Source organism: Otolemur garnettii, unplaced genomic scaffold, assembly GCF_000181295.1.
Source record: "Otolemur garnettii isolate 467f Iridium unplaced genomic scaffold, OtoGar3 scaffold00156, whole genome shotgun sequence".
Taxonomy (NCBI): Eukaryota; Metazoa; Chordata; class Mammalia; order Primates; family Galagidae; genus Otolemur; species Otolemur garnettii.
Window position 1 is genome coordinate 1,565,005 of NW_003852551.1, and position 22,878 is coordinate 1,587,882.

The 22,878-nt window shown below is 39.0% G+C and overlaps 2 protein-coding genes across 3 annotated transcripts in view; one reads left to right on the plus strand and one right to left on the minus strand.

Annotated features, from left to right (window-relative positions):
• The window catches only part of TMEM50A (transmembrane protein 50A), a 21,821-nt gene extending 916 nt beyond the window's left edge, over window positions 1–20,905 (plus strand). The window contains exons 2-6 of the mRNA XM_003799773.3: window positions 1,197–1,309; window positions 7,115–7,182; window positions 11,678–11,770; window positions 14,456–14,516; window positions 20,429–20,905. Coding sequence (XP_003799821.1) covers window positions 1,197–1,309; window positions 7,115–7,182; window positions 11,678–11,770; window positions 14,456–14,516; window positions 20,429–20,474 — 381 coding nt within the window. The 3' untranslated portion in view covers window positions 20,475–20,905. The remainder of the gene's footprint in view (window positions 1–1,196; window positions 1,310–7,114; window positions 7,183–11,677; window positions 11,771–14,455; window positions 14,517–20,428) is intronic.
• Window positions 20,906–22,644: 1,739 nt separating this feature from the next.
• The window catches only part of RHCE (Rh blood group CcEe antigens), a 43,434-nt gene continuing 43,200 nt past the window's right edge, over window positions 22,645–22,878 (minus strand). Inside the window, exon 8 of one of the 2 annotated variants that reach the window (XM_023519103.1) lies at window positions 22,645–22,816. In XM_023519103.1, the coding sequence (XP_023374871.1) occupies window positions 22,654–22,816 (163 nt within the window). In that variant the 3' untranslated portion in view covers window positions 22,645–22,653. The remainder of the gene's footprint in view (window positions 22,817–22,878) is intronic. The other variant, XM_003799844.3, reaches the window with a different exon arrangement.

Consider the following 22,878-nt stretch of genomic DNA (forward strand, 5'->3'; position numbering starts at 1 on the left):
GAAATTCTATGTGTCTCATCTTCACCTCATCTCTGACATTTATTATCTCTGAAAAATAATTAGCCTGTATTTTTTCCAAAGTAATGGCAATATTTAATACTAGTGTAGAAATGCTATTCTACTTTTATAAATTATTTTTAATCTTTAAGTTTTAAAGATTAAAATTTCTATGAAGAAAATATCTTGAATACACTGAGGACAAAAAAATGAATGAGTACTCATGCTAGCCAGTAAAAATGTCATTAATAGAGTATGGGGCTGTCTAAAACCTAATAAAAATAATTTGATTAGCCTAAAATAGTTTTTAAATAATTGCTAGAGGGTGGCAGTTTCCAGAGCTAACTGGATCAGGTTCTGGTGTAGGAATAGAAAAAGGAGTTACTTTCAAAGCCTTCTAAGCTGCTTGTCAAAATTTGGTTAATACCATTTTATTGTAAATATTTGCTCACATGATAAAAAATATTTGTGTGGTTGCCAGGTTTTTTGTTACATATTTGCCTTTGATGATATCCAGAATCAAATGCAATTAGATAAACTATAATCTGCTGTTTAAATTGAATTTAAAATTATACTTGAAACCATCTACAGACTGCCCTGTAATTCATCAAAAGCAGAACTGCAGAGCTAATATTCTGTAACACCAAGGTGATACCTAACATTTTATCAACAATAATTTTTTTCCCATATTAACTTGAAATTTTAATATCTTTCTGGAGGCTTATATCAGCAGCAGGATGCTACTTCTGTCAGTGGAATCTAAGTCACTTTTTTTTCAATTAGTCTTTGCTTAGGGTTGTTAAATGTGGGTTCCAAGGACCTTTCAAAGTCCAAGGACAAGTTTGAGGGGATCTGGGTTCTCCCTGAATTTGTATGTAAATCACTTTTTTTCTTCTTCCTGCCATGAGATACTGTACTTGTTTCTAGTTCACCAAGTTAGAATGTAGGTTTTGTAGGACAATAGAAAAGAATGATTGATGTAGGCATAGAAAAAGTTCATTATTATTGCTGTCAAATTTAAGAGTACCTAATATTTAATCAGCCATGTGCAAATTATATGCAAGAAACTGCTGAAACAATTGAGAAAATTTTGCAATTTATTAGATGAGCTCTCTTCATTTAGATACCTTGCTTTCTTTTATGCAGTAAAACATGAAATTGGTATAATTTCTCATTGGTATCACCTTTGTTTGTCTTAGTTTTTTACAGGCTGGTGGATTATCATAGATGCAGCTGTTATTTATCCCACTATGGAAGAGTTCAACCACTCATACCATGCCTGTGGTGTTATAGCAACCATAGCCTTCCTAATGTAAGTGTCATTGTTATTGGCACTACTGCCACAAGAGCAAATGTTTTATGTATAGTTGCATAGATTGAAATTGTTTTTTAAACGTTATCAAATTAACGTATTGGACATGATTTAAAAGTCAAATAGTAGAGAAGAACTTACATAGAAAAGCAACAGTCTTCTCTTCCTCTCTCCACCTCTGCTACTTCTATCCCCCAGTTTCTCTTTTTATTTCTGTACTGCCCGCATTTGTAACTTTACATTTAGGTCAGAAACTGTATACTCTTTCTAAAGGATTATTCATGTTTTCCAACAAATCTATTAAGCTTTTATATTCCAGGCTGTTCTCTAGGTATAAGAGAGACGGTAGTGAAAAAAATTGGGGAAAAAATCCTTGCCTTTTTGGAGTTTACACCCTAATGAAGGAGGAAGAGAAGTAAAGTATATACCATGTTAGATAATAAGTGCAAGGGAAAAAAATAGAGAAAGGAGATAGGAGATGTCGGCAGGAGGTATAGAAATGTTGAGTAGAGTCAAAGAAGGTCCTGCTGAGAATGTGATTTTGAATAAAGACTTGAGGAAAATGAAGGACCTGACCGTGGCATATATAAGAGAGGACCATTCCAGGCAGATGGAACAGCAAGTACAAAGGCTGTCTGGCAAGAAGACCAGTATGACTGGAGTAGTGTAATCGAGAGAAAGAGGACTTGATGAGGTCAGAGAGGTGGTGGGGAGGGGCAGATGGTATAGGGCCTAGTAAAGCTCTGTAAGCTTTCATTGTGAATGTAATGGAAGCCATTGGAGGGTTTTGAGCAGAGGAATGAAATGACCTGACTTAGATTTTAGTAGTATTCCTTGAAAAAAATTTTAAAACCAGTGAACAAAATTTACTGTAAAGCCCAGTAGTGTGTTCTAACAGTTTCAATACCATGACCCCATACTTCTCCAATTTTTCAAATATATTTTGAAAATATTCTTCTTGTACTCGGCCAGTTTCTCAAATTCATACTGTATTTTAGTTTGTTTCCTCCTTGCTCTGTGCCTTTCTTATACTTGTTTTTCCTGTTGTTTCTGGCTGCCTGTTGTTGTTGTTAGAAAGAACAAATGTTTTCTTTAGGCTCCAACTCATATCTGCCATACTAGATGGTTACTATGTGGACAGTAACCGTCTGGTTCAGTTAGTTGGTTTTCCTGGAGTTTCTAGTTGCCTTTTTTCATCTTTTCCTGCATTTTCTACCGTTATCAATCTTTTAATTTTTCTCAAACTTTCAATTACTCTTTTTTCACTATATTATAACCTATTATTTTGTTCTGGATACCTTTGTCCCAGAAGCCTTCATCTGTTTCAGTATGAATTGATTATTGTGTAAGCCTAATACAAAATTGCCACCATAGGAATTTCTTTCTCTATTTATCAGCCTTGGATCTACTATTTTTTTATTTGTTTTTCTTTTTTAATCTTTCATACCCATTTTAATGGACCCATCTTAGAGGGTCTTTGACTCTAAGAAATAGTGTAGGAAGGTAAGCTCTCTTACCCTTGTTTATCTGAAAATGCCTCTGTTCTCTCCTCATGCTTGATTCATAGATTGGTTGGATGTAGAATTCTAGATTAAATGTCCTTTTACTTCAAAACTTTGTTTTTTGGCATCCAGCGTTGTTGATGATCATCTGATGCTAATCTGATTTGTATTCCTTGCTGTGCTCATTGCAAAGATTTATGTATTAACTTTGCTCTGGGGGATTTTCTTGGATTATAGCTTTGATAAAAATACTCTGTATTTTCTTTCCGTCACTCCTATTGGGTATTACATTTCTTAGATTGATCCTCTATGTCTTTGATGTGCTGTCTCAGAATTCCCGTCCCTTTGTCTTTTTGTCCCATATTCCGGGAGATCACTGCAACATTATCTTCCAATCTATTAAATATTTCCATTTCGGCTCTCATATTTTATCTTCCAAGGACTTTTTCTTGTTTCAAGTGCCTTTTTGTTTCCTTAATATAAGTGCTTCCGTTAGCAACTGTCTATTTCTCTGGATTTTTCTTGAATATGCTGCAGGCCTTTTCTCAGATGTCTGGTGATCTTTGGCTGTCGATTCATATTTAAGGAGTCAGTGAGAAGCTGAAGGAAAGTTCCAGTCCTGGGTTGGACCTCCAATGTGGGATAAGTGAGCAGAGAGCTAATCTTCAGGCTCCAGGCCCCCCAAATGCCAGGATTTAGAAGACTTTACCCTGGACATCAGTACTCTCACTAGCTACTGTAATTCTCAGATAGTTTGTTTTTGTTTTTTTTTTTTTTTTCCAATTGCTTAGGGAAACAATCCCTTTTCCCCCTGCCTGAAAAGGATAAACAGTTTCCAGGTGTGCTTTAGGTCAGAGGGAGTGGCAGGCTATTTTGTAATCGGGTCTTAGTAGAACACAGCCCTACCCAGTCATTACTTATTGTCTATGGCTTCGTATTTGTGGTGATGTGAGAGAGCGTGTGGGCCCACGTATCTAAAACCCTTAACTATCTGATCTTGGACCAGTTAGCAGATCCCCGGAGGATAGGAGAAATGAGGAAGGAATTTATTCTTCTACATTCAGACCTTTTGCTAATTCCTATGTTTCAGCCCCATTTCTCATTTGCAGCCCTCCCATTCCTAGTCTGTAGTGTCTCTGGTTTCTGTCAGAAGGACACCTCTGTGGCTGTAACCATACATAGCTACTGTCCCTGACTTCTGCCACTGGCGATTAGCTTTCTGTAGACGTGTAACTTGAATTTTAGTTCATTTCTTCCAGGCTTTCACTTAATTCAGGTTCAAAATTACATACATTTAAAACTTCTGCTGTCCTTACCTAAGTATAAACAAAATAGCTTGTATTTTCAGGCAAAAGCAAGTGACTCAGAGAGGCCAGTGTGACTGTGACTGGGGTGAACTGCAGGTGTTCATTTGCAGAAGGAAATATCTGACTTCAGTTGCCACTGACAACAAAGGGCTATAAAGTCTTTTCCTTTGAAGTTCAGCCAATAAGCAGCTCTTTCTAGTTCTTTCCATTTTGTTGCAGTTTATTTTATTGAAATAATTATACTGTTAAAATCCTTTTAGAAAGCTGACACATGTATAAATTTTAACATTGGTTCAGATGTAAAAGTTTTATTTTGGGGACATTACTTATTCATTTTGCCCTGCTTTTGTCCTCATATCTTAAAAAAAAAAAAATTGTTCATCTTTGAAGCAGGAGCAGCTCTGAGCATGTGAAGGGAGATGTAGCTACGTGTCAGATCAAATGTACTATTCAAAAATGTTTTCTGCAAAACTTGTATTCTATTGGGTTTCTGCTATACATCATAGCAAATCTGACTCTGAGGCTTTTATTAACATTTATTATCTATTTGGCTTCAACTTACATCTTTTCATTATAGTGCCAGAGAATATCAGCCTGTAACACAGAAGACCTTTTAAACTAAAACTGTTGATTATAATTCAAATGGATAGGAGTCAGAGAGAAGCTACTCTTTCATTAATACCTTTTATTTTTTCTTTTATTATAAAGTTATCACTAATTCTATGTATTTGTGGCTGTAAGATGATAATAAAGTGCTTTGTATTTCTTAATTTTTTAAATTAGGATATGCCAATAAGTAAAAAGAAGAGGTTGTTACCTATAATCTCACCATACTATGACATTTTGGCACACGTACTATCTTTCTTTGGTTCTCTCTTTCTCTATGTGTATTTTTAAAGTAGCATTCAACTCTTCTTCCTCTGCTCTTCCTGAAAAATCCAGTCTACAAGCAATTAGGTGGGGTGAGGGATGACAGGCACCCTCAGCAGAAGGGCAGAGTGTGGTGGCCCCAATCAGCTGCCACTGGTTAAGCAGGGTGGGAAGTATGCATAGAAGGGTAGCTCAGCACAGGCCATCAGATCCTGAGCAGGGTGACGAGGGAATTGTGCAGCAGGGAGTGGGGGGTGGGAAAGAGGCAGCTCTTAGTGTGCTGTTGGAATCTGAGCAGTGTGAGGCTGTCCAACAGGCCAGGGGGTGGGGGAAGCAGTGATGGCAGCAGCTCTGTCCACCAAGAGGTCCCAAGATCTACATCCCCAAAACAAAGATCATGGTTAGCACATGGGTTATAGGGCCTTATGCTGACAAATTTCAAGTGTTTCAAGAAAAAATATTGTTCCAACTATATACTGTAAATTTTCTGTAACTTTGAGAACATATATGAAAATAGTAACATCAGAGAACAAATAGAGATTGTTCAATCCAAAATATACCTAATAGTGGCAATAGTAGCATGGCATCTGACTATAAAATTGATTGAGGGCTGCTGGTGTAAAATATATTTACTTTATGTACAAAAAAATTTAACACCATATAGAGATTACCGAAAATAATTGAGTATTTCGATCATTCTTAAACTTAGATTTACATGAGTAAATGAAGATATCATATTATTGTGGAAAAAAGTATTAGAGCTCATATATTCAACACATTTATAGAGCATGTGCTATGTGCCAAATCTTGTATAGAATAAAAATGGAAAACAATGGCCCCTGTCCTCATGAAACTCATATTCTAGTGGTAGACACATGCACGCACACCTAAATGGGTATATAGCATGAGATTTATAGTATGTTTTGTAGCTGTAACTTGATATAGTAGGGAGCATTTTCTTATGACATTTAAAATGTTTCATAGAGTAATCCTGAAGAAAGCAATTTAGATTTAAAGCAATCTCAATTTAAATCTTATTTATTTATTTATTAGAGACAGGGTCTCCCTATGTTGTTCAGGCTGGACTTAAACTCTCCTGGGCTCAAGCAGTCCTCCCACATCAGCCTTCCAAGTAGCTGGGACTGTAGGTATATAGCACTGACCCCTGCTAGGGGCTATCTCGATTTAGTGTGGCACTCTGAAAATCAGTGAAAGACTTCTTCAATTTACAGCATATATCAGGAATTGAAATAATAAGATTTTGCAACCTGAATTTCTCTTTGATAACATCATCAGAGCAAAAATTTATTTTAGTTGACATATTATTTGTACAAACTTTGGACATTAGTGCAAAATTATTATAAAAAAATTCATTCCAAAGCCAATTTTAGGTAATTTTAGGATTTTTCTGAGACCCATTTTCTCTGTCTGCCATTGCAACATGTGATTATGTGTTGAGTATGTCTCATATGTACTAATAGAAAACCAGATAGAACCCAGCTAAAATAGCTTTTTACCTGTTCTAATCTTAGCAAGATAAAATTTTGAAAATTTCCTCCTCAGATTTTAATAAGCATCAAGGTCACTTGAAAGACTTGTTAAAACTCAGATTTCTGGCTCTCTCTCTCACCTCCTTCTGCCTGCCTTCTCTCTCTCTCCTGTCTTCCCCCTCTCTCTTCTCTACTCTCTCTCTCCTTTTCCCCACTCTCTCCTTATCTCCCCTTTCTTCTCTCCTCCTCGGTGCTGCTCTGCAGCCTCCCTCCCCTACCAATAAAGACCTTTCCCACAGAAGAAAACAAAACAAACAAAAAAAAAACCCTCAGATTTCTGGGCCCCTTGCCCAGAGTTTCTGCTTTGGTAGGTTTAGGATGAGATTAGAGAATTTTCTGTTCAAACAAGTTAACCAGGTGATGCTGTTTTCTCTTAGTGTGAGGCCCATTACCCTGGTTTAGAATATGTGGTGAAGAGACTCACTTAAGGTAATACGAACCCCTTACTCAAGACTCATGAGGCCTAACCTTAAATTTGAGGAATTCTAGCTTATTGTTTCTGGTGACTTGATGTCATGGATAGTTTCATCTTGGAGTCCGAGACCCTGATTTCTTGGCTTTATTTTATTCATACAGGATTAATGCAGTATCGAATGGACAAGTCCGAGGTGATAGTTACAGTGAAGGTTGTCTGGGTCAAACAGGTAAATAGGTGCCAACAGCATCTTACTATACATGTTTACATCCTTAAATTGAGGATTACATATGGGAGTGCACATGTGTAAATTTTTCAGATGAGGGAAAGAATGAACTTGTGTTTAGAGAAGTTATAGGTTCCAAGGCCTAGTATAAATTGATATTTGGTCAGAGTTAGCTTTATAGTACAGAATACACAGGTTTAGGTATATAATCCTATGCAAGAATATGTAGCTAAAAATGTATACAAGACACAGTAGAGAACAGTATATAATAATGTGCAAAATAGAATTTATAGTATTTTAAACTATATTATAAAAATTATTTCCTTCAATTTCTTTCCAAGCTTATTTGGTTGAATTAGCATTTTGAAGTAGTTTATAATCATAGAACTGTTATTTATTTATTTATTTTTTTGAGACAGAGCCTCAAGCTGTCCCCCTGGGTAGAGTGCCATGGCATCACGCTCACAGCAACCTCCAACTCCTGGGCTCAAGCGAGTCTCCTGCCTCAGCCTCCCAAGTAGCTGGGACCACAGGCGCCCGCCACAACGCCTGGCCATTTTTTGGTTGCAGCCATCATTGTTGTTTGGCGGCCGGGGCTGGGGATTCGAACCCGCCACCTTAGGTGTATGTGGCTGGCGCCTTAGCTGCTTGAGCCACAGGTGCCAAGCCTATTTTTTTTTTTAATTGTGGTAAAATAACATGTAATTTTTTTTTTTTTTTGATAGTCTCACTCTGTTGCCCAGGCTAGAGGGCAGTAGTGTCATGATAGCTCACAGCAACCTCAAATACTAGGCTCAAGCAATGCTCTTGAGTCTTTTAAGTAGCTGGGACTATAGGTGTGTACCACTATACCCAGCTAGTTTTTCTTTTCTTTTCTTTTTTTTTTCTTTGAGACAGAGTCTCAAGCTGCTGCCCTCGGTAGAGTGCCATGGCATTACAACTAACAGCAACCTCAAACTTTTGGGCTTAAGCGATTCTCTTGCCTCAGCCTCCCAAGTAGCTGGGACTACAGTAGCATGCCCGGCTACTTTTTGGTTGTAGTTGTCATTGTTGTTTGGCAGGCGTGGGCTGGATTCGAACCCAGCAGCTCTGGTGTATGTGGCTAGCATCCTAGCTGTTGAGCTACAGGCGCCAAGCCCCAGCTAGTTTTTCTATTTTTAGTAGAGATAGGGTCTTCCTGTTACTCAGGTTCGTCTTGACAAGTGGTCCTCCTGCTGCAGAGTCCCACAGTGGTAGAATTATAGGTATGAGCCACCATACCCAAAATTCTTAACTGTTAAATCTCTTAACCACTTCACATGTACATTTTGGTATTAAGTACATTCACATGGTTGTGCTACCAATCTCTAACACTCTTTTCATCTTGCAAAAGTGATTAGAGGCTGGGTGCAATGGCTCATGCCTGTAATCCCAGTACTCTGGGAGGCTGAGGTGGGCTGATCACCTGAGCTAATGTGCGAGACCTCATCTCTTAAAAAAAAAAATAGCTGGGCATTGTGGTGGGCACCTATAGTCCCAGCTACTCAGGAGGCTGAGGCAAAAGAATCACTTGAGCCTAAGAGTTGGAGGTTGCTGTGAGCTGTGACACCATGGCACTGTACCAAGGGTGACAAAGAGAGACTCTGTCTCCAAAAAAAAGTGATTAGAATCCTAGAGTTGGTTTTGAGGCTCACCTAGCCCTGTCTTTCTCTACTGAGGACTCTTACCCTGGGACTCTGTGGCTGAGGTAGGCAGAATACAGGGTATGTAGCCCAACTTCCTGCAGAGTCCAGTTTATGCAAGAGATTTGAGGAGACAGATATTTATTTATTTTTTTTTATATTATTTTTTGTAGAGACAAAGTCTCACTTTATTGCCCTTGGTAGAGTGCCATACATCACACAGCTCACAGCAACCTCCAACTCCTGGGCTTAGGCGATTCTCTTGCCTCAGCCTCCCGGGTAGCTGGGACTACAGGCACCTGCCACAATGCCCGGCTATTTTTTTGTTGCAGTTTGGTAGGGGCTAGGCTTGAACCTGCCACCTTCGGTATATGGGGCCAGCCCCCTACCCACTGAGCCACAGGCTCTGCCTAAGAGACAGTTATTTATTAAGCTATTTATTTATTTATTTATTTATTGAGACAGAGCCTCAAGCTGTCCTACTGGGTAGAGTGCTGTGGCATCACACCTCACAGCAATCTCTAACTCCTGGGCTCAAGCGAGTCTCCTGCTTCAGCCTCCCAAGTAGCTGGGACCACAGGCACCCGCCACAACGCCCAGCTGTTTTTTGGTTGCAGTCGTTATTGTTTTGTGGGCCCGGGCTGGATTTGAACCTACCACCTTAGGTGTATGTGGTTGGTGCCTTAGCCACTTGAGCCACAGGCGCCAAGCCTTATTAAGCAATTTAAATGATAGACTTAAATATCACATTCTCACCTCATGCGGTACGACGCTTGAGAAGTATAAACCTGGCTCTTGGCAAATTACAAGTGACTTTTTTTTTTCATGAAACCAGAAAGATCATTATAGCCTTGTAAACTCTGAAAGAAAGGATGTTAGTAGTTCGTGTCATTAGAGTAAAGTAATAATAGCTAGAGCTAGGATTAGAATATGGCTGTCATGTCTCTAAATAAAATTTTGTTAGCTAGCACAACTTTGGGGTCTAGAGCCAGATATATTTGTTTTAATGTGACAGATTATTATTTTGGAGCTATTGTATTATGTTTTGGGTGTGAACTCAGAAATTAATGGATATAACATTGTATTTGCTCTGCTTTATTGAGTTAAGTAGTGTTTTTATTAGAATGTATTTGTACTCCAGCCTGAGCAAAGTGAGACCCTATCTTTACTAAAAATAGAAAAAAAAATTAGCTGGGTGTTGTGGTGGGCACCTCTTGTCCTAGCTACTTGGGAGGCTGAGATAAGAGGATTGCTTGAGGCCAAAAGTTTGAGGTTGCTGTGAGCTATGATGCCACAGCGTTCTACCCAGGGCAACTGAATGAGACTCTTTTTCCAAAAAAAAAAAAAAAAATGTTATTTGTGCTAATTAAAGCGACCCTATCCCAGAATTCATTTTAGGTAGTCTAATGACTCCATTTATTACTTATAGCAAATCTTCATGAGTATATAATATTGACATGATTTAAAAGTTGGTTGTCCTCCTGTGTTAACGTAATTATTTTTGTTTTTGAGACAGTCTCACTCTGTTGTCCCAAACTAGAGTGCTGTGGCCTTGAAGCTCACAGCAACCTCAAATTCCTGGGCTCAAGCTATCTTCTTGCCTCAGCCTCCTGAGTAGCCAGGACTATAGACATGCCACCTCACCAAACTAGTTTTTCTCTTTTTAGTAGAGACAGGGTCTCACTCTTGCTCAGACTGGTCTCAAACTCCTGAGCTCAAGCAATTCACTCGCCTTGGCCTTCCACAGTGCTAGGATTATAGGCATGAGCCATGGCACCCAACCATGTTAAAATAATTTTAATGCCACTTACCTAAGTGTCAGTGCAGTAAATTTGAATTTTCTTTGCTTCCTGACCTCCCTGAAAGTGAAATATGGTAGGTTTGAGATTAATATGTCACTGAATATGAATTTTTTTAAGTATATATGTGTTGTTTGAAAGTGTACTCTTGGAGGACTTTAAATTTTGTAGGACAATTTATAAAAATACAGAGTGTGCCAAAAAAAATTGTTTACACATTTTAAGAAAGGAAAAAAATTGTATTAAAATTCTGGCTCAGCGCCCATAGCTCAGTGAGTATAGGGCTGGCCACATATACCGATGCTGATGGGTCTGAGCCCAGCCCAGGCCTGCTAAGCAACAATGACAACTGCAACCCAAAATAGCCAGGCATTGTAGAGGGAATCTCTAGTCCCATCTACTTGGGAGGCTGAGGTAAGAGAATCGCTAGAGCCCAAGAGTTTGAGGTTGCTGTGAGCTGTGATGCCACTCTACCAAGGGTAACATAGTGAAACTCTGCATCAAAAAAAAGAAAAAAAAAAAAACTTGTAATACTCAAGTCACACTTGACTTCTACAATTACCTTGTACTCAAACAAACATGATTTATATTCATCTTTTGTTATTGGCATATATTGAGAATTACAATTTTCATACCGTTTTTTCCTTTCCTAAAATGTGGATGCATTTCGGGGGCTACCTCTGAATCTGGAGAATGAGCCTCTAAACATGGAGAAACATTTTATGAGTTGTTTTATAGGAAGATTGAGTAAAGTTTTTCTCAGTGTAGACAGTTAGGGAAAGTGAATATATGCACTTAGACTATCCAGACCAATAAATAATAATTTTTTAAAAAAGGAATATGTAGACTAACCCAGAAGAAAAAGGCCGGTATCTGCACTGATGAAGGGCACTTAACACACTTCCACTGTTCTCATTGTAGACTTTAATGGCAACTGTGTATTTTTTTGGTTTTTTTTGTTTGGACTTTTGTTTTCTTTTTGAAAGGTCCTGACTGGCCATGTGAAAAACAATTCTGTAAAATGTTACTTCTTTTAAGGTGCTCGCATTTGGCTGTTCATTGGTTTCATGTTGGCCTTCGGATCTCTGATTGCCTCTATGTGGATTCTCTTCGGAGGTTATGTGGCTAAAGGTAAGAGAAAACACAAGTTATAATTTACTTCAATGGAATACTGGAATTTTGCATAACGATTGGTTATTTTAGAGTAAAGTTTTTCTCACATGGTAGGGCCAACTACTAGCAGTGCGTTGATACCTAGGGACTCCCCTTCTCCATCTGTGTTTGGTTTTGTTTGTTTTGTATGTTTAGAGTATTCATTTCTTCAGTATTTATCCTACTAATCTGGAACCTGGAAGGGATCAGACACAACTCCAAACCCTATTTTTCTTTGGCTTCCAAAACTCTCAGAAGCAGAATATATATGTTCTTTAGCTAGTAGTAAGTTTTGACTGCCAGAATAATATTCATGCAAAGCTCTAACATCCCAGAATTGAAATTTATTCATTTAAACCTCCCTGATTCTGTGATGTCCTCTCCATTTACCTAGAAAAGTTAAGTTTACATATAATACACATCTGCTATATGAGGCCAGTTTAAGACAAGCCCAGGTAAAGGTTAGATTCCTGGCTGAAGTTCACCTTAAAGGACCTCAGAAAAATATGAAATTCATTTAATGTTCCCGATAAAATCGCCTATGCCTGTCATAGTAAAAATGTAATATTAATGTTTTGCAAAAACTGGATCAAGGTAGATCTCATTTAGCTCCTATTTTAATACTACTTCTTGGGATAAAATTCACTTTTGGAGTAAAATCATGACTTTTCTAAATTGCTATTAAAATTGTTTAAATCTTATAGATAAGAATGATAGGCATTTTCAAAATTTTTCTTTTGTTTAGATAATTTATTATTAAAACCATGATACTGGGTGGCACCTGTGGCTCAGTGAGTAGGACGCTCATCCCATATACTGAGGGTGGCAGGTTCAAACTTGGCCCTCACCAAACTGCAACAACAAAAAAATAGCCGAGTGTTGTGGTGGCCACCTGTAGTCCCATCTACTGGGAAAGCTAAGGCAAGAGAATCGCCTAAGCCCAAGAGCTGGAGGTTGCTGTGAACTGTGATGCCACGGCACTCTACCCAGGGTGACAAAGTAAGACCCTGTCTCTATAAAAGAAAAAAAAAATAAAACATGTTACTTAAAATGTAGAAGAGAAAGAAAAGAAAAACAAACAATAATCTTACCACTATTAACTATCTTGGTATATTTCCTTTTGGTTTCTTATGTTTTTCATATAGTTATAATATAAATATAATTTTGGTCTCTGCTTTTTGCATTTAACATGATATCATGCCATACTCTTGCTGCTACAAAATCTTTGTCAACATATTTAAAAAGAGAAAAATTATTTTTGTATCATGTGAATTGCATAATACTTATTCATTATAAGAGAACTGGCAATACAAAAGAATTCAAAGAAGAAAATAAAGTTACCAATAATTCTTTTCCAGATACAACTGTTAATACAGAGACCTTTTGTTACTTTGCTGAAGGCTCCTGGAGAGAGGTTATGCTTTGAGAATTGTTAAAAACAGATCTGTAATTTTATGAAGTTTCCTTTATAACATTTTTATGAGCCATTCTAGTGGTATTATTTAATGTAGATTGATAGTGAAGGCTTATAGAAATCATGTTATGTTAAGCAGATTAACTTAAAGCTATTCTAAGATGAAAAAAGTTGACAGTTGGTCTGTTCATCTGGCCCCAGTTTGTTGCTTAATGAGCAATCATTGACAGCTCCAATAGGAGACATTTATGAGAACTTCACCTTCAATTCTAGAGACAATCAGAACAAAATGTTCCTCTGGCAGTCTTTCCCATTCTGGTTAATGGTTACTCTGTCCTTCCAGGTATGTAGGCCAAAAGCCCTGGGTGGTTAAGGCTTGTCAAAGATGACACTTCCCTTCCCTCACACCCACATCTAATCCATCCCTAGATCCTGTTGACTGTGCTGTAAAATATATCCCCAACCTCAGCGCTTTTTACTATCTCCATTGTTCCCATCCTTGTTCAATCCATCACAGTTTCTTGGCTGATTTCCTGGAAGGGCTGCCTAGGTGATTTCTCTGTTCCTTCTCTTGTCACCTAAAATCTCCTCTCAGCACAGCAGCCAAAGGGATCCCATTAGAATATGTCAACTCATGTCACTTTCCTGCTCAAAACCCTCCTATAGCTTCTCATCTCATTCAAAAATCAGAGTGCTCACTTGGACTTGCTGTAGGGTCTTCACCGCTCCTCTTCTTTGATCTGTCTCCTGCTTTCTGTCTTTGCCTATAGACCCTTCCTCTAATACACCAGGCTCTTCCCTTGCTGTGCTGCTTCTGTGTAGCTCCTGCTTTACCTCCTTACTCCACTGCCCACTTCTCTTGATGTCTCCTGGCCACCTGTGCCAAATGTCATCATTCACTACACTTCTTATACCTTTCCTGCTTTATTTTCTCTTGTCAATTTGACATATTGTCCATCTCTATGAGAGCAAAAAAATTTGCCTGTTTTGTTTACTGCTGTATCCTCAGCATATTAGACAGAACCAGCACATGGCATGCCCTCAGTTAATATTTGTAAAAAGAATGAAAGACGCTATCATTTGCTAAAGCAGTGCTAGGCTCTGGCATATGTGTTATGGCATTTAGTACTCAAAACCAACCATAATTACCAGAAAAATCAATTATGCTAGGCAGGAAAATTGATATTGCCAGTATATCTGAAACTAAATGTTTGAGATAATAAACTTCTCAATGTTATAATTATTTACAGAAAAACCCATAGTGTACCCAGGAATCGCTGTATTTTTCCAGAATGCCTTCATCTTTTTTGGGTAAGTATGTTTTGCATTATTCATCATATCCTTTTTTTTTAAATGATGGCTTCTTTTATGTCGCTTACTATATTTAGTTGCTTAATTTACCCCCGTCCAAAGCTCCTCCTCCATGTTATTTTCATAAAATATGGATAATGAGGTTGAGAAGGATATTTTTGATACATGGATTGGTTTGCCGCCAACCTTAGGAGCACACATTAATTTTTAAGATTGCTACCGTGCCCCCTTTAATGAGTAACTATGATTCATGTAGATTTAGTTACATAACACTGACAATGTTTATTTTAAATCTAGATCTCTAACAGTTCTTTTAATGAAAGCCTGCCTAAAGCCATTTCTCCTTAAATTTTGGTTTCTGGCATATTTTATAGTTCTTCTATCTTTGGTGCCATTAGAATTGCTGACTGAGATTAAAGGTGGAGGAAAAGCCCTAACATTTTTTAACCTGCTGATGCCATTACAAATGAAAAGATTACTAAACTCCCTAAAAGCCACAATCCTTTCCCTAATTATCTTTTCTGATGTTCATTCTTTCCTAGAAATGTAGGCTTTCCCCTTCCTTCTATACCTGCTATTCCCCAACTGGGAAAGAAAAAAAAAAAAAAAGGAAAGGAAAAAAACCCCACAAAATAACTCTCTGTCTTTTGCATCAGGAGTTCCTAACCTTCTGTAGGTAGGCTTCTGAAGATGAGGAATCACCAGACATTTTCATGCACAAGAAATAGGTGTTTCTGCTTATTTCTGGGAAGAGATAGGCTGTGACTTTCATCAGATTTTTCAGAGAAGTTCCTAATGCAAACTGCTATATATTATAGGACTTCTCCTTCACTATCCCTGCCCACTTACTTCCAAAAAAGAAACAAAAAGCCCTGTATCTACTTGAATTATGCTTTTTTCTTTTTCTTTTCTTTCTTTCTTTTTTTTTTTAAGATGGTCTCTCTGTCTCCCAAGCTGTAGCCTCATCATAGCTCACTGCAACCTTAAACTCCCGGGCTTAAGGGATCCTCCTACCTCAGTTTCTGGGGTAGCGGGGACTACAGATGTGTGGCACCGTACCTGGATCATTTTTCTATTTTTTGTTGAGACAGGGTCTCACTCCTGCTCAGGTTAGTCTTGAACTCCTGGTCTCAAGCAGTCTTCCTACCTCAGCCTCCCAAAGTGCTTAGATTCCAGGCATGAGCCACTGCACCCAGCCCACTCTTAAAATCCTAATAGTTGCCCTTCTCTAATCGTCAGCAGTTTATTCACACCTGTTCCATTCAATCACCAAGCATTTTTGCAATTTTATAACATAAGTTTGGAAATAAGAAAAATGTAAACTTAGATGTGGCAAGATGTACAGCCTCTTTGGGTTATACTTTGTGTCTTGAAACTTGCGGAGAAACCTCAAATGGTTAAAAAAGAAAAAAGAAAAAGTGAAGTAATTGACTTTGTGCAGAAACTAATGACCAAAGTTTATTGAGCAGTTGCTGCCGATGAGGCATCATTCTTAGTGTTTCGTGGTACGTTTTAGTCCCTCTAACAACTCTCTGAAGGTGGCTCCATTATTATCCCCATTTTATATGTGAGAAAACAGTAATGGAGAAGTTAGGTAACTTACTTGAGACCATGCAGCCAAAATTTATTCCAAGATTAACTACAAAGTTGAGGGCTAGGCCAGGTCTGGCTCACACCTATTAAACTGTTATCCTAGCATTCTGGGAGGCAGAGGTGGGACCATCACTTGAGCTTAGGAGTTCAAGGCCAGCCTGAGCAAGAGTGAGACCTTGTCTCTACTAAAAATAGAAAAATTAATCGAGTGTTATGGTGGCCACCTATAATCCTAGCTACTAGGGCGGCTGAGGTAGGAGGATCACTTGAGCCTAAGAGTTTGAGCTTGCTGTGAGCTATGATGGTGCCACAGGACTGTACCCAGGGCCACAGAGTAAATGCTGACTCAAAAAAAAAAAAGAAAAGTTGAGGTTCTAGCTACTATGATGATGAAAGTTGAAATTTGGGATGAATTCAATTGACATTTTTTCCTTCTGCTAAGTCTTCAAATAGTTGCTAAATACCAACTTCTATTTGCTCCCTTACCTGCCTTTTTTTGAGACAAATACTTGCTCTGTTGCCAGGGCTGGAGTACAGTGGCATTATCATATCTCACTGCAGCCTCAAACTCCTCAAACAATCCTCCTGCCTCAGTCTCCCCAGTGGCTGGGACTACAGACCTGGGCCACCAGGCCCAGCTAGTTTTTCTTTTCTTTTCTTTTCTATTTTTTGAAATGAGATTTCACTCTTGCTCAGACTCTTAAAGTCTTGACCTCAGGCAGTTCTCTTGCCATGGCCTCTCAAAGTTATGATTACAGACATAAGCCACTGTGCCTGGCTGTCTCCCACTGCCCCCCTTTTTAAAATAAGACTGCACTTAAAAAGTACAAAATGAGTAAACCTCCCCCAACTTAGGATATAAAATTTGAGCATATGTTCTTTTGTAGGGTAATGTAGCATGCGTAGGGAGAATATTGATATTTAACATTTCTTTTGCTTTCAAGTTGCAGTGCTGAGGCTTGAGCATCTTTAAAAAAGAGGGACCAGGCATTCTCAGCTCCAGTACTTGCACAGGGTTAGAGGTGCTGTAGGGGTTCAATACCCCACAAGTGCAGCCAAAGGAAAGTAATGTCACCAGGTCAGAGGCAGGGGTAAGAGAAGCTTCAGGATGGAGTGGTGGGGAAAGGATTTACTGAGAACTGGCCAGTAAAGGGCAAATTATTGCCTGCTCTGGCAAAGATAAGGGATAAACTAAGTTCCACTTTGAGATGCTGCTTTTGGCAGAGAAGGTAATATGTCACAGCAGAGAGGAATAGAGGATTGAGAGAGGAAAATCTGTGGGACGATTTCTCTCTCTCCCAATGAGAAAGAGAAAAATAAGTACATACAGTAGTTACCACATTTCACAAAACCTTAGAAACTCATCATTGACTTGCCATTATACTCCATTAGTTATAATAAACTGCTTTTATCTGCAACAAGTTTGGTTAAATTCTCATTTGTTATTGTTACACCTATTGAATCTAAAAACAACTTAGGTTTTATGAAAATAATGATCTTGAAAAAATCTTATGTTGACTCAAAAAACAGAAAATAAATTTAACTAATGGATACTGTTATCAGAACAGTTGTAGCAGATTGCCTACCGTTCTGATTTATAACAGAATAGTACTCAGCAAGAGCTTAGAAATTACTATTTCAGAAACCAGGATAGACAGATGTCCTACCAAAGGAGACCATCTGACAGTGTGGGAGGGATTGGCTCTCGCCCAGGAAACTCTTCAGATGACAGTTCACATCTGCTGCCTAGTGTTCTGAAGTTACTATGCCTCTCTAATGAAGCTATCTGAAGAGTAGAGGCTTCTAATAACCAACTTCAGTTTGTCTTTGTTACGGCTGTAAGTATGACATTAACTAGAAGAGCAGAGATCAAATCACCATTTGGAGGTTTATCAAATCCTTTATAAGGAGAAATTAATATACTTCTAAGAGAGGGTACAGATTACTTTTTGGATGCACTTTTATTTTCATTTTAAAAAAAACACTGAAGCATTTACCTTCATAAAGGCCTTATGAAACCATTTTAAGTTGATGATGTTAACTGTGGACTTGAGTATGCACTGGTAATTGGAAAACAGACAACAAAATAAAAAACAGCGTATGTCACTGAAGTATCTGTTTTCAGTTTCTCCTTCACACTCACCCCTACACTAAGCCCTGTTGAATCTGTCTGTGAATGGTCTGAAACCTCTTTTTGTCCATTTCTGTTTTTCATGTTTAGTTATCATCCATTGCCTGAGTAGTTCTCATCCCTAACTGGTTCCTCCTTCTGCCTCAGGTCTCATCTTTTTCTTTGAAACAAGGTCTTGCCTTATCACCCTGGCTTGAATGCAGTGGTGTGATCATAGTTTCCTGCAGCCTCCAGGTCTGGGCTCAAGCAATTAATTCTCCTACCTCAGCCGCTTAAGTAACTGGGACTAGAGACAACGTACCACCAGGCCCACCTAATTTTTTTTTTTTTTTTTTTTTTTTTGTAGAGACAAAGTCTCACTTTGTCGCCCTCGGTAGAGTGCCGTGGCATCACACAGCTCACAACCCCCACCTCCTGGGCTTAGGCAATTCTCTTGCCTCAGCCTCCCAAGTAGGTGGGACTACAGGCACCTGCCATAACGCCCAGCTATTTTTTGTTGCAATTTGGCCCAGCCGGGTTTGAGCCACCACCCTCAGTATATGGGGCCGGTGCCCTACTCACTGAGCCACAGGCGCCGCCCTTTTTTTGTTTGTTTTTATAGAGATGGTGACAGGGTCTTACTGTGTTGCCCAGGCTGGTCTCAAATACCTGCCCTCAAGCAATTCTCCTACTTCAGCTTTCTAAAATGCTGGGATTATAGGCGTCACCCACTGCTCCTAGTCCTCATCCTGTTATCCTCTATCAGTTTTCCTTGTAAAACAAAGCACTGATCTATCATTTCCCATCTTCAAATTTTTCAAAACTCTGAACTGTTCACAGAGATTAAAACAAGTGGCTATTCACCGAAACTGTGCCCACAGTTCTGTTTTATTTAGCCTATCTAGTTTGTTTGTTTGAGTTTTTTTTTTTGCAGTTTTTGGCCGGGGCTGGGTTTGAACCCGCCATGTCTGGCATATGGGGCCGGCCCTCTACTCCACTGAGCCATAGGCACCACCCAACCTGTCTAGAATTTCTATTTTATTAAGCCAACATTTAAAAAGAGATTTGACGTAAAAATATGAATTTTGGCTTTTCTTGACAAAACCAAAGGATCTGACAACCTCAGGCTCCACACATCAACAGTCCACTGGAGCTGAAGAGGGGCTATGTCTCTGCAAGGCCCCATTTCATTCATTGCCTGGGACTGAGTGCCGCTGCCCCTGGACAGAGCATGCAGGCTCTTAACTCTCTGGGGCACCTGTGGGTGATTGCCACCCTGCACAATTGGCTTCTCAAAGCCTGGCTACATCCATTGCCTGTCCTCCTCTCTTGAACTGTAAAGGACTCTTCCCTGTTGTACTACAACTCAGATACCTTTTTTATGTGTATTATGGCCCTCTCTCTTAAGTTGAAGCCTTCAGGACAACTATAGATAGTCCCTCACCTAAATTTGACTGTAATTTCTAGGAGGGCATATTTCTTGACATAACCCATCTTATGGGCTTTTCCTAAAGCCCCATGGTTTTTTATGCATCTTTCCCCTTTGACATACTGTTCCCACTCTCTGAAAAACCTTCCTTCATCTTCCCAGTAGTTCTTGTTCCTCCCAGTTTCCCATTCAAACTCCTGTCTATCCATCAAAACTGATCTCAGATATTACTACCTCTATAAATCCTTTTCTAACTCTTTCAGGCGGAATGGATTCTGTGTTTCTGCACTCCCTTAACACTTGCTCTATATGCCTCACCCCTCACCCCAAACTTAAAGTACATTGAGTTATCGAGAATGTCAGCAATTTGAGGAAAAGGGTTATTTATTATAGCCTTATCACCCAACCCGTCAGGACAAGCAAAGAAAGAGTTGTTGAATGAATTTGATAAAATCAGACATACAGTGGTTACATGCTAAACATTGGTTAGCTTTGTAAACGTCAGTTACACGTGTCTTCAGTACTTACAATTTAAGGTTGTAGGGAAGATGGCAGCAAATCCCACGGTTGAGCATGATGGAAGAATTCACTACTTTAGAATGATCATGTTCTGACCCACAGTCCCTCAGAATGTTTTGATACATTCTGTATCAAATTTTTTTCTATAACTCATCAATTCATTCTTTGTTGCTCCCTATTTCCCACCATTCCCCAAATCTCACATATTCTTTCTTTTCCCCAATTCAGGCATTCACATACTATTTCTTGTTTTATTCACAGAGGACTGGTTTTTAAGTTTGGCCGCACTGAAGACTTATGGCAGTGAAAACCTCTGACGTCCTACAGCACAGCAGCCCTGCATGGGTTCTTGTTTTTATTTTTTACTGCTCACTCCCAATTTTTTGTAATGCCATTTTCTAAATCTATTTCTGAGTGTAGTCTCAGCTTAAAGTTGTGTAAGACTAAAATCATGAGATCCCCCCATTACCCAGCAAGTCTGTTGCGGTATACACTTTACTAACTTATAAAATGTTAATGAAAACTATTTCGCAGAGTAACTTTGTCAAGTTTTATCATGGTATCATTTGTAAAAAATAAAAAGAAATTACAAAAGACATTATGGATTCATCAATACGAGTAGACCTCATACCTGAGGTCTAAAACTACATGCAAGTGCTCTGAAGATTTCATGTTTATTCGTGGCCTTTTCTGTGTCAAATGTTAAATGAAATATAAACGTTTTCTTGTTTTTAAAAATGATTCAGTGGTCAAAATTCTTTCTCAGTATACTTGGTGTTCAGTTTCTGTTGTTTTATCAAAAATTCTGCAAAAATGCAACATTAAGTAGCTTTTGAGGGTTTCCCAAGGGGTGAGTGGGCATGTCAGAAGAGAGAAGCCCTGGGGTCCATCTACCAGGCGTTCCGTGTCCTTTCCATGGGAAGCTCTTCCATTGTGCTGTATATGCGGGAGCACAGGGGGTGGAACCCAGTCAAGCCATGACACATGGTTCTAGTGGGACACTAACAGTCCCTCTGTTGGTTTAGCCAAACTAACTCCATCTTGAAAAGCCAGTATGTGAGGCTCTGTGACAGGTGGATATAACTTAGATAAGAGAACAACATGCTACAGGCTCGTCTTTGCACCAGCCCAATTATAGACTAGCCCGGTTACAGACCCACCTGAGAGAAGGACCTGCCAGGAGAGTCCCCAAAATGAGATAACCTCTTTGACATCCTGAGGAGAATAATAGGTTGGTGGTCCTTGATAAAAATCAGCTCCCCCTGGGTCACCTGTATAAAGCTGGCCTCCCTCCCCAAACCCCACTCATATCCTTTAGCTCTTAGCCCACCCGCACCCAAGCGTCCAAGTAATGCTGCCTTTGTTACACTTTGGTCTCCAGTGTTCTGATCCACTCCTTTTTTCAGTTTTTACCTATCATCTCCCACCCCCACAGTTGAAGGAAAGAAGAAAAAGGAGTTGACGCTAGTCTCTTACTCAGGTGACTGTTCTGTTTGATTTTATCTGTGTACTGAACCAGTAAGCTCTCAAATGATCAGCTAGGTTGGCCACAAACATTAGCTACTAGGAACTCCCATAGTCTGTTCCTCTTTGGAACTCTTGTCCCTTCAGGCTCCCCACCCTGGCAAAATGGGCTACATACTCTTCCGAACTATAGCTTGAGACAGCTTTCATAAAATGTGCTACAATGAGCCTAACACTAAACACAAAATATATCTTGGGTGATTTAGATGGACAGAACTCTTGCATGTCAGTTACCATTATCTGTCAATCTGTATGTTTTGCTTGGTGCCTGGTGAGAAGGATGCTATTCAAAGAAATGACTGTCTTGTCAGTAACCCACATAAAACCACTCATTTTTTTCTTTAACATAGGTCTATAGAATGTGAAAATTGAGATCTTAGAGTTAAAGTCTACCCTCTCTTTTTACACAGAAGGGAGCCCAAACCATTGAAACGTAAATGATATCCTTAAGGTCTGAGAATTAGTTTTTGCTTTCGGGTTTTTTTGCAGTTTTTGGCAGAGGCTGGGTTTGAACCCGCCACCTCCAGCATAAGGGGCCGGCACCCTACGCCTTTGAGCCACAGGCGCCGCCCTGAGAACTAGTTTTTTAACCTGTGGCGGTGCATCCCCACCCTCTAACTCTTTCCCTCCCATGTAAGTGGGAATATGCTCAAGGAATACTGACTACCTTGTAAAGCTGTTGGAATAAAAGCATTATGTCTGCAGCGACTAGAAGATATAATTGAATTCTTCATTTTCCTATTTTGTATTACACGCTCAGTTGATATAAACAAGAGTTACCTGGGTAGCACACTTTATTAACTACCAGAATTTAAGATTGTGAAGAAAACTGAACCAAAACTTCGTATGTCTACAGCCAAGAAAATACCAATAGGATCACCTTTAATGAAACCAAACATGTTTATTTAAAACGATGAATTGAATTACCTCTTCAACAAGTTTTTAGTCCTTTCTTTTTAATATCAAATCTTTCTCCAGCCTTGTTTCATGGCACACGAGGAGACTTTGCTGTAGTGAGTGTTAAATACAAACAAAGGTGGGCAACAGTGAAAGTTGTCTTGTTTTCGAACAGGGTTGGTTTTTCTCGGATGCTTTTGCTTAAAGGTCAACAGCCAAATGAGGAAACTGTAAAAGCAAAGCAAACATTCTTATTGCAGATGAACCTTTGTTCTCCTAAAATGTGTACA